This window comes from Eptatretus burgeri, chromosome 3 (assembly GCF_056783735.1).
Source record: "Eptatretus burgeri isolate ZD-2024b chromosome 3, Ebu_testis_v1, whole genome shotgun sequence".
NCBI lineage: Eukaryota > Metazoa > Chordata > Myxini > Myxiniformes > Myxinidae > Eptatretus > Eptatretus burgeri.
In genome coordinates, this window is record NC_140963.1 from 22,930,596 (window position 1) to 22,942,736 (window position 12,141).

General features: G+C 39.1%; 1 protein-coding gene and 1 long non-coding RNA gene across 4 annotated transcripts in view; one reads left to right on the forward strand and one right to left on the reverse strand.

Annotated features, from left to right (window-relative positions):
* ABCF2 (ATP binding cassette subfamily F member 2) overlaps positions 1–12,141 on the reverse strand; it is a 75,648-nt gene that overhangs the window by 14,927 nt on the left and 48,580 nt on the right. For both annotated transcript variants that reach the window (XM_085872663.1, XM_085872662.1), the window contains 5 exons: positions 6,240–6,411; positions 2,732–2,827; positions 1,904–2,006; positions 401–496; positions 57–176 (listed from right to left, as the gene is read on the reverse strand). In XM_085872663.1, coding sequence (XP_085728789.1) covers positions 57–176; positions 401–496; positions 1,904–2,006; positions 2,732–2,827; positions 6,240–6,411 — 587 coding nt within the window. The remainder of the gene's footprint in view (positions 1–56; positions 177–400; positions 497–1,903; positions 2,007–2,731; positions 2,828–6,239; positions 6,412–12,141) is intronic.
* LOC147029543 (uncharacterized) lies at positions 6,365–10,751 on the forward strand. Of its 2 annotated transcripts, XR_015055941.1 has the most exons (5): positions 6,365–6,467; positions 9,387–9,583; positions 9,785–9,940; positions 10,097–10,154; positions 10,453–10,751. It is a non-coding gene; the product is annotated as an uncharacterized LOC147029543 (long non-coding RNA). The 2 variants fall into 2 exon arrangements; XR_015055940.1 differs by having other exon boundaries at positions 6,405–9,583.

Consider the following 12,141-nt stretch of genomic DNA (forward strand, 5'->3'; position numbering starts at 1 on the left):
ATGCCAACAAGACGCAAACCTCGCTCAAGCAAGTGCAACACAATGGGGGTATTTACCTTGTCATTAAGCACTCGCTCGGTCAGACCAGAAGCCATCATTTTTTGCAAAGTTTTCTCCTTGCTTTGTGCCTGGCGTGCCAGCTTGGCACTGCCATGTCCAAAACGGGCAATGTAATTCTGCAAGTTGACAAACAGAGAAAAAACAAAAACAAAAACAGGTTGAGATGGAAAACATGGTGGGATCAATTATGTAAATTGCAATCATGTAAACGGCACACAATGACTTTCGATGGCCTTTACAAATGGTGGATAGTTATATAGATAAATAAAATCATAAAATGCCTTGAAAAGAAAAATACTTTTTCTCCCACCAATCCTGACAGAAGGACAACCGAAATCACCTTCATGTGTGAAATCTGGTCTTGCTCCCAGTTATACCTCTTCATCTGGTTCTCCTCCAGCTCTAGCCTGGTCTTTACATACTGGTCGTAATTTCCCTGTTACAGGAGATGTACAAACACAGATACCATCAGCCATTTCGATGGAGAGAGGTGGTGGGTGGAATGGGGGTGGTGGTGGTGGAGGCAATTTCGACAAGGTAAATTTTGACATCTCACCACCCCCAAACACTCCTTTTGTGTACAACATAAACGTGCACACAAACCTCCCTCTCAACTGCATGCTCAGTGACATTCTCCTTACAAAACAAAACAAATAAGGTATTATGAAGAGACCAAGACTTGATGCTTAAAATTCCACATTTAACATTCCCGAATATCAAATGAAGAGGTTTTAAATTCTCAAGTTGAGAAAAAGCTCACCCTGGGAGCGAAACAAAACTACCCATTTATGCTCGTCAACAATAGTTTTAAAATTCCAATATCATTACAAATGTTCTCTTGCACTTTATTTTCATTCTGATCATTACCTCTGCCACCAAAGACTGAATTTTCACCCCTATCTGTTTGTTTGGCTGTGAGCAGGATATCTCAAGAAGTTAAACAAATTTGGACGAAACTTGGACAGGTCGGGTGCGTGACAGGACAAATTGATTCAATTTTGGTGAAGATCCAGATCTGGATTGGGATATGAGAATTTAAAAAAACAAAAATTTCAGCGATTCTTCACGATTGAAGGATGGGGCCAAAAACCGATAGACAGCAAGTTATTTCAAAATGTTGTGGACGGATGACAAAACTTGGTGGGGGTGTTGGTTATGTGAGAAGAACGAGCCAATGAGACTGGTTTCAGTCCGGATGCAGATCCGGCCTATCAGTGGGATACAAAACAAACTGTTCAGCCTGGCGGAAGAAAGGTATGCACTCTACAGAGTGCCGTCCAAGTTCTACCTGTTTCTTATTTCAACAGCACCAATTAAGTTCACCTTCTTGGAGGAAATTACTCAGGTCTTTATGAACTGGCCTGCCAGGACTAACGTTCGACGAGGGCAAATATCTCTCACCTCGTTTTTCGGACATAGTTTCTGGTGCACAATAAAAGCAAACATTGATAAACAGTCCTGAAAATTGTCATCAAATCCTTCTAAAACACTTCTTTGACATGGAAATCAAAACAGTGGCTGCTTCTTTTAGAACTGGCATTACTTAAGAGTACGCAAATTGCTTATAATTGAACTTCATTAAAAAGAAAAAAAAAAAAAACTTGACAGTTTGATATTCACCATTACAGATGAGGGAAGCAGCTAAAGAGACGTCAATAATCTGTGACCTGACCAGTTCTGGAAAACCTCACAATCAATATTTTTTGGGGGGATGCAGGTAAATACACTGAATCATTCTTTTTCTTAAATCCACTGTTTCATTGTATCAGCAATTGAACCCCTTCCCCTACAATATGGGGGAGTGTTCCAGAGGCCTCAGAAAAGTCAGTGTGCCAGAACATACCGTGTAATACTTCAGCTTGCGGTTTTGCATGTGGACAATGTTTGTGCAGACACCATTGAGAAAGTCTTGGGAATGAGATACAAGAACCAAAATACGTTTAAACCTGCGGACGAAATACTTACAATCAATTCACTCTTGCATGAAAATAACTGAATAGCATAGCACAAAAGAAACAAAAAAAAAGACATTATAGAAGGTGAAATGGAAACACAATGTATATTAAAATGTTTAATCAGCAAAATTGCTGAAGGAATACATTTTGTGCCATTTCTGCCATCATCCAAATGCTGTTACCTCAGAAAGGCGATTACTTAACAAAATGAAACAGAACCGTGCAAGTTGTTACTTGCATGGGGTGGTGGGTGCAGCCAGGGCTAACGAGTGCATTAACAAAATGTCAATCTCCCTCACTCCAATCTTGGTTCGATTCACAAATCAAATACAAACCATCACCCACAAGATTCGCTAGCAGTGCAATGCACCAGCGCACCGTCCTTTGGATGGGATGTTAGGACAGCCGAGCCAATCTGCAAGCATTCAGATTAATGTCGAAGATCCCACGGCACATTCCGAAAATAGGCCATTGCGTGCCGGTGGTGCATCGGCCAAAATCCAAATTCACGGTACAATTTAAAGGAACACCATCAGTGGCAGGCTTGCGTCTCAGAAATGATGCAACCAGCAGGCCAAATTATTGATCGAATCCCAGTTTAATATGCACAGCTAGTTCTGCTCCTTCCCCCCGATTCAGCAAAACGCAGCTCCTAAAAAAAATTTTCTGGCCTGTGACACCGCAATAGCAGGATGGTGTTGCAGCAACCCACGTACGTTTTAAGTTCCTCCTCAAGCCATACGCAAGCATCAAGGTCCAGGTGATTTGTTGGTTCATCCAGCAACAGCATGAATGGACGGATGAAGAGTGCTCTGTGGGTTAGAAAACAAGGGCATGAGAGTGGGAGCAGAATGACGATCATACCATACGCAATATTCAGAAAAGTGTGTTTGTCTTCAAGGAAAACCTAAACAGCTGCAAGGAAGGAGTTAAAAACTGCCAGTTTTTTCAGGGCACACATGCCAAAAGGTTTCAAGTGACAATTCTGTTTTTTTCATACCCACTGCGTTCAGGGTGGGGGACTATCCCAATTCTCTCCACGTAAATGTGTGTCGTGTAGCACTACCAGGTGGAAGCCCGTATTATTAATCATTCTAAAATGCACCACAGAAATAATAGAAGTGGGGGAATGAATCTGTCTGCAAGGACAGGTTCTTTGATAATAATAATAATAATAATAATAATAATAATAATAATAATAATAATAATAACAGAAAAAGGAATGGCAAGAACAACTATATTTTGTAGAAAAGTTGAGAAGATGGTGTTGCAGGCAGACACAAAAAAGGAAAGCAACAAGCAAAACGACTCCTAACTCGGGGGCATGCCCCCGACCCCCTCCCCCAGGAAAATTATGAAAAAATTGTCAAAATATGCAGTTTGGGGGGGATCTTGTCCAAATTGTGACAAAAACAAACAATGCAAATTACAGTGATATTTGCGAAAGACATCCTCGCTCCAGTGCAAACCAGAACATTCACGACCCCCTTATGCTTCTGCGTATTTCTTTACTTGGCAGATACTAAACTCGTTAAATGCCATAATGTCTGCCCAAAGCGCCTTACCTGGTACCCTCTGTTCTGTGCTCGTGGCCATTTTGATCAGATTATATATTTCCTGCATCAAGTGGGTTTTCGTTACAACGGATCGTGAGTGCCCATTATTAACCTCTGCCATCTTCAAAGATGGATGGAGGTTACTGTTTTCAGCCCTTTCTGTTTGTTTGTTCGTTTGTGAACAGTATTACGGAAAAACTCCTCGATGGATTTCGACGAAACTTGGTGGGGGGTTAAGGTATGGTCCAAGGATCATGCCATTACATTTTGGACTTGGTCCCCCCCCCCCAAAAAAAATTGTTAGAGAAATTTTTTTTTTTTGCATTTCTACATGTTTTAAGTGATTTCCAACCCCCCTACCCGCCCAAAAAAAAATTGTTACCCCCACCCAAAAAAAAAAAAATTTTTTTTTTGCATTTCTACATGTTTTAAGTGATTTCCAACCTATCAGTGGAATATCAAGTTCTTCCCCCCCCAAAAAAAATTGTTACCCCCCTCCAAAATAATTGTTAGAGAAAATTTTTTATTTTTTTTGCATTTCTCCATATTTTAAGTGATTTCCAACCCCCCCCCCCCAAAAAAAATTGTTTGAGAAAAAAATATTATTTTTTTTTGCCTTTTTACATGTTTTAAGTTATTTCCATCTGTCTCCCCCAAAAAATATTTCCCCCCCCAAAAAAGAAAAAAATATATATTTTTTGCATTTCTACATCCTTTAAGTGATTTCCAACCCCCCCCCAAAAAAAAATTGTTAGAGAAAAAAAAAATTCTTTCAACAAAATTTCGATATCTTTTTTTTGCATTTCTACATCCTTTAAGTGATTTCCAACCCCCCCCCAAAAAAAAAATGGAGAAAAGAACTATAACTCTGTCAGCACTGTTGACATCATATTTAATGAATAAGATACAAGGTTCACTTGAGTGACCCAGCAGTATTGGCGGTGGAGGTTTTGCACTCTCCTGAGTACTCCCCCTCGAGCTTATCTATTTCTCTGCTCGTTTTCATATCCGTCTATCTTTTGTCCTGGGATTCTCCATTTTTGTCATCCCGTGCCTTCTAATAATAAACGTTGCAGATTTAGCATGTGAGAAACCATTTTGGCGTGGCTTCAATTGCAGATCCACAGGGAAGGCTAAAATTGATAATGTTCTCGAAAAAGAGATCAACGGAATGAACAATTCTAACCACCCACTCCAGCAGGGCTCAGCAAACACAAGGTGCCACGTGTGACGCGTACAAAGGAAAGTTGCAAGTCGTAATAAGCAAACGAGTTTTACAATATTTATCTGATAACACGAGTTGGTGTGCTTGCTACACATTTCTCATCTCCGGTCCTCCCCCGATGAAACAAGTCGAGAACCTGATTGATCAATATAATGCGGTGGTGGTGCAGCACAGGAATGGTGGGTCAAATGCCTCGAGCATCAGTTACTTGTTAAGATTTATTGGTCTCGTATCAATGCGGTCACAACCAGCAGACATCAGGCTTTGCGGTCATGTTCAGCATAATCGAGTCTTTACTTCGTGAAACGTAAAGACAGTACTTCGATATTTTCTGTGAAGTTCATAAGAGGGAACGGTGATATGGAAAAAAAAATCCAGCAATGAATTCCATTTACATATTTACCGACAAAGAGAGACATTCTGCCTGGCAGAACATCTGATCACGGTAACACGCTTGCAAGCTTTGGTACCCAGCTAACTTCAACAAAAATACCTCATATAAACTACCATGGGAGTAATTCACATAATCGTGGTCATGATGAGAGATGTATGAGCGCTGCACCCCATCAAGACAAAACGAGTTAAGAAAGGAATCAGCATATGGGAATAGCACTTCAATCCTCTATAATCACGGCATGCTTTTCTGATGAATAACAAACAGAAACCTCCGTATGGGTCGTTGCAAAAATACGGATTTCCGCAAAATACAGAACAAGTTACACCCATACCCACATCATCCATTGCCATAACCTGTAGCTTTGATTAATTATTAGTTTATTTCCAAACCACTTTTGTGCACATTAAGGCTAAATTACATCAATGAAGGTAAATATGAAGAAAAAAAAATTCAAATTATATTCACCATGCCTCATCGATCGTGTGTATGAAGTTTTACATCAATCTGTTACACGGTTTTGGAGAAGATTTTTTTTTTTAACGTTTTTATTTTCAATCTAATATAGCCATCACACTACAGGACAAATTATGTCATCAATTTAATCCTTTAAAACAATATTTTTATAATAACTTTCCTCTCCATACAAGTGTTGAGGTGGATTTGATTTGTCCACAGAAAACAAAATAAACCTTTAAAGCACCTTTTTCAACCTTACTAAAACAAACTACAAAAAGTAAAGATTGCTTTTTCAGTAATTGGTTGGATAGAACAGCAATGTAGACGATCAAATTGCGATGACATTTGAGCAAAAATGTGCACACAACATAACACAAACATTCCAAAAATTATGCGAGCAAGACATCAGCTTACATCGAAATAATTGAAATAAATGAGTCAAGAAATTTTGTTATCTCTCCAAGGTCTCCAATCCCCAAATTTAATCAGAACGACTCAACAAAAGGGGAGAGCTTTCTGATAAATTATGACTGAAGAAAATGTGCTCTTCAAAATCCCTTGGCTCCTTGAACACCTGCAGGTTTACTCACCGTGCCAGAGCAACACGCATCCGCCATCCACCACTGAAGTCCTTCATCAATTTGTGCTGCATATCGGAAGTGAAGCCCAAGCCGTTCAGGATCCGCGAGGCACGTGCTTCTGCTTTCTGTGCATCCAGCTCTTCCAGCCGTTCGTATATTTCCAGCAGCTTCTGACACTCCGCTGAGGATCCCAGCATAATGAGAAGGAAAGCATGCTAAGTTGAATGCACGACTCAGGTGAGCTTTTGATGACAAGGATATAAACAAACAAACAAAAAAATTTTTTTGCCACAAGTTTGTTTATTACATTTTCTTTTATGTGGGGTGTGTATGTAAATCATAGGAAAAAGCAAAACAAAGCAGGGCCTGACCAATTCACATCATATTTATCATACACTAGCCGACCCGTGAACCCATTGGGTTCCCGTTGTGACAGCGGTTGATAAAAAAAATCATTTCAAAAATAAAAAAGATAGCTCCAGCGAACTATACCGCTGAGGTTGTTTGCATTGATCAAATTCTCCCGAAGAGTATTTGACTGAATTGGGAATTGATTTTTTAATAATTTTTTTTCGTTGCCCGATTTGAACGAAACTTGATATTGCGCGTCAATGTGAAAAGAAAGTCGAAGTGCGTAATCTTCCAAACACAATTTTATTTATTAATGAGCACGGAAGTCTTCTCCTCTCTTCTTCTTCTTTCAGCTGCTCCCGTTGGGGGAACACGGAAGGAGTAATGAGCACGGAAGTATTAGATCAAAATGGCGGTTTATCTTATGCTTAAAAATAAATCGTTCTTTATCTATATTAAATGTTTGAGATTTTTAAATAAATCATTTCAAGAAAAATAAAAGATAGCTCCAGCAAACTATACCACTGAGGTTGCTTGCATTGATCAAATTCTCCCGAAGAGTCCTTGACTGAATCGGCAATCGATTTTTTTTTTAATTTTCGTTGCCCGATTTTAACGAAACTTGATACTGCACACTGCAGAATCGTGAGTAAAGCGGCCCAAAAAAATTTTGCGCTCTCGTGTACCGTTTTGGCTGTATTTTGGGAACATACATACAAAATGAGTTTCAGTAATATATAGATGTTGGTAGTGCATCGTCAGGTCATGGAAACACCCCCACCCCCCTCCCTGATTTTTGGGTTTCTCTTTTCTACAGCCTTTAAAAAGCTTTCATTTTATTTCCCAACAAATTATATAGTTGAACACAAGAGAACAAAAATCGCCTTCTGGGCAGTTCCATAAACATACTCTTTTTCCAGTACTTGGACAAAACATTACTCCACTTTGGGCAATCAAATGTTGACGCTCGTCGCTCTCTCAGCATTGGGGAATATTGAGATTCAGACAAAATTGTGGCTCATAGGAAATATCGATGATGCTTGAAAGCACAATCGAGTTGAAAAGACCCTTCCTATGTTCTTTTTCTCAAGACTGCACAAGCAGGGTCAGGTGTTCTTGCAAAACTGCATTCATAAATTTTTAGATCCTCGTGGAGGATCTCTAAGTCTTACTCACGTTGTTGTTCTTGGACTTTTTTGTTTCACAGCCTACAGTTTTCATCGAAACTTCCTGAAACTTGGCATATATATGTAAAAATACCCTGCGCATACAGTAACCATTTCCGATTTTGAAAATTCCTCCAGAAAAAAAAAGTTATGACGTCAAAATATCTCCGTAAATAGAAATCGCCTAAAAAATTATCTCCGAAACTAGGCAAGCTTTTTGAATTCTGTTTGCAGGAATCGAACAGGGCATTAGCAAAGATGAATTACCGCATATATGATAGATCACTATGACGTCATATCAATTTTTATGACGTCATTCCTATTTTTTGACATTTTTTGTTTCACAACCCAGAGTTTTCATCGGATCTTCGTGAAACTTGCCATGTATATGCAGAAAGCCCACGCACAGGCAGTAACCATCTCCGATTTTGGAAATTCTTCCGAGAAAAAAGTTGACGTCATAATATCGCCGCTAATGGAAATCGCCTATACCATTATCTCCGAAACTAGGCAAGCTGTTTGAATTTTGTTTGCGGGAATCAAGTCGGGCATTAGCACAGATAATTTATCACAAACCTGATACATCACAATGACGTCATATTCGTTTTTATGACGTCATTAAGAGGACGAGGATCTCAGCTCATTTGAGCTTGTTTAAACATTTGTCCCCAAGATAAGACCAGTTTGTATAAATTAAATGGACATGTTAAATTTCAAACAGATGAAATGTCAATTTTAAAGATGCCAGAAATGAGAAAAATCATTTTCATTCCAAAAATCCTTCGTGTAAAACACTGGAATGGGTCATTATACAATGGAGCATGCCAATCAATAATAATAATAAAAACGTGAGAACAATCACATATAAACAAACAATGTAAGTAGGGTGAGTATATTGATTTTGGCTCACTTTTCCCCATGTAAATGAATGGGGGATTTTCAGCGATTCATTTTTTTTCCCTAAAAAGTAAACCCCCTTTTTATCCCAAGGTATATTTATTTGTCTCCCCTTTTAACCAAGGGACACTTTTTTCAAATAACCAATGCAATAAGATAAAGATTTGCTCAAGTAGCAAAGTAGTAATGTGATTTGTTAAAGGTGATTCTAAAGAAATATCTGAAACATGTAAGCTGAGGGACACTCTTTTTCAAATAACCAATGCATATTGTTTAGCTCACTCATTGAACCTATAAACAATTGTTCATTCTCAAATTCCTTCAATAGTTTAATTTTCTTTGCACAATAATCCCCATCTAAAATATTTAAAAATAAAACATTTGAATCTTTATATTTTTCAAGATACCCCTTTTGTGTCATGAAATGATATACTTCTCTTAATGATCTCATCTGACCACCTCCTGAGTTGCATATCATTTTTTTGCATAAACCACGCTATAAACAAGTTTTGTTTCAAATGTTTTCAGTTCGTGCCGTGAAAATGAGGAAGTGTTTTGGGACAGTCATGCTGTGAAAAAATAGGAAGTGTTCTGTGAGAGACAAGGCCTCGTGTTTATATTTTAAATCAGAACACTAACAAGCTTTTAAACACAAGTTCAATCAAAATCATTTGAAGCATTTTAATTTTGTTTTTAAAATCAGTCATACTACTTGAGAATGTATCGCCCACTATTTCCCAAGCTGTCTCGCCTGAAGCGTCATTTCCTGTGGCCACACCCGATGATTAGGCAATTTCCTCATCGTTGCCTTATAAGTGATTCGCCAGACAAAGTTTCTGCCAGACGGGATTTTCATCTTTACCACCTTGTACCAATGGTTTTCAACTGAGACATGAACTATCTTTCATCTGACAAAGAAAACAGCTCACCACAAAGTTGGTAAGTTTGTGTATGGGTTCCTCTTTGAACAATGAAGCAATTGATTATAAATTAAATCGTGATAATGATAAAATGTGTGTGTGTATATATATATATATATATATATATATATATATATATATATATATATATATATATATATATATATATATATATATATATATATATATATATATATATATATATATTTTTTTCTGGCAGGTCCTTGGAAGAAGAGCAGTTTACATATCATGATGAGGTGCATGAAATTAATGCTCTTATTGAAGAGGTCAATCATCTTAGAAGAGAATTGAAAACATTTTTAATGACTGGCATGAAGTCTTATCACGGCCTCTGATCGAGTGAATTAAACCAACGGTGAGACGTGTGTGTGTGTGTGTGTGTGTGTGTGTGTGTGTGTGTGTGTGTGTGTGTGTGTGTGTGTGTGTGTGTGTGTGTGTGTGTGTGTGTGTGTGTGTGTGTGTGTGTGTGTCTCCATCTATACCCTTGACTCATTATTATTTTTTTTTTCAGCTCGATCACACAACATCAACTGTTGAAGGAATCTGGTACAACACATGATTTTCTGGAGGTAAATGTTTCTGAATTATTATTTAGTTATTTGTTTATTTATTCTTTTATCAATATCACTCTCTCTTTTGAATGTAGCCTTATGGTTGTTGGTTGCATCATTAGTTTGGACGCGGTTATGCCAGTACACTGGAATTCATTTTATTGGCCTCGGAAAGATGACAGGCTGAGTCGGCCTCCTGGTGTGATAATTCAGTGGTCAACGAGGCTTGAACTTAGAACCAACACCAGGCTGATTAATATTACCATGTAATTATCTTTATAAAACCTAATTATTATCCACTTTTGTTTCAAAACAGAATATGGTGTCCGAGTTTCGAAATCACAAGACATCTGAAGAAGATTGCTGGGAAAGATTATACATTCTCGCAAATGAATATTTAATATTTTCAATTTTGATTAATTATATTCGTTTTGTTTACAATTATTTGATTTTGAATTACAAAAAGAGAATGAAGACATGAGGAGGACAGGGAGGGAGGGAGGGGGGGTAGGTGCGCTCCCCAACGACCCATCACCCCCTCCCCTCCCCGTGTGTGTGTGGGGAAGGGTGGGGGTGGGATGAGGGAGGTGGTGGGTCAAAGGTGGGGGGCGCACAGGAGGGATGAGGGGGTGGGGCTTGTGTGGGAGGGGTTTGTGTGGGAGGGGTTTATGTTGGTGGGGCTTGTGTGGGCGGGGCTTCGGTGGGGTTTATGTGGGCGGGGCTTCGGTGGGGTTTGTGTGGGCAGGGTTTATGTGGGTGGGGGCTTTGGTGGGGTGTGTGGGTGGAGCTTGTGTGGGCAGGGTTTATGTGGGAAGGGTTTATGTGGATGAGGTTTGTGTGGATAAATGGATGGGTGGATAGATGGATGGATGGGTGGAGCTTGTGTGGATGGGTGGAGAATTTTTTTAATTAAATAAACATTTTGTGTGTGGGGAACTAATTAACAATTGACTAATCACTAATTATGTGAATATGACGAATGTGGGTGGAGCTTGTGTGGGGTTTGTGTGTATGGAGCTTGTGTGGGGTTTGTGTGTGTGTGGAGCTTGTGTGGGGTGGGGTTTATGTGGGTGGGGTTTGTGTGGGCAGGGTTTATGTGGGTGGAGCTTGTGTCTGGAGCTCATGTGGGGTGGGGTTTATGTGGAGCTTGTGTGGGGTGGGGTTTATGTGGAGCTTGTGTGGGGTGGGGTTTATGTGGAGCTTGTGTGGGGTGGGGTTTGCGTGCAGCTTGTGTTGGGTGGGGTTTGCGTGGAGCTTGTGTGGGGTGGGGTTTGCGTGGAGCTTGTGTGGGGTGGGGTTTGCGTGGAGCTTGTGTGGGGTGGGGTTTGCGTGGAGCTTGTGTGGGGTGGGGTTTATGTGGGTGGAGCTTGTGTCTGGAGCTTGTGTGGGGTGGAGCTTGTGTGGGGTGGGGTTTATGTGGGTGGGGTTTGTGTGGGCGGAGTCAAAAAAAATCAATTTATCTTTGTCTTTTGTAATTCTTGTGAATAAAATGAACCTCAAATCTCTTCCACTTCTAAATCGTATATCTTCTAAGTCCAAGGAACCGTATCTATTACATCAACAATTTTAAAAAGTTCGTTCGTCCAACGTTTAATATAACCTTTATCAAAATGAGATTTCCACCTATATATTCTTACGATATCACCAACTTTGAACTTAGGTTTTCTGACATTAATCTCTTTTTCATATTTTAATTTTGTAAATGTTTCTGATGGTTTCATATTTGTTGACGTGTGAATCGTGTCATTATACTTATCCACAATATCCTGAATAAAAGATGAACATTGTTGTGAACAGAGTTGTGTGAATTTTTTTATATAGTCTCCCTTTTAAGGTATGATTAAAACGTACAACAACGGCCTTCCCTTCATTAAAGGTACTGTATAATGTAATGCTGTTATTTTTTAGAAAATTCATAAATGTCTTGTTATAAAACTCTACTCTCATCAGTCCACAATTTTTTAGGTTTTTCTCTTACTTTTATTAAATATGTGTTGAAAGGCTA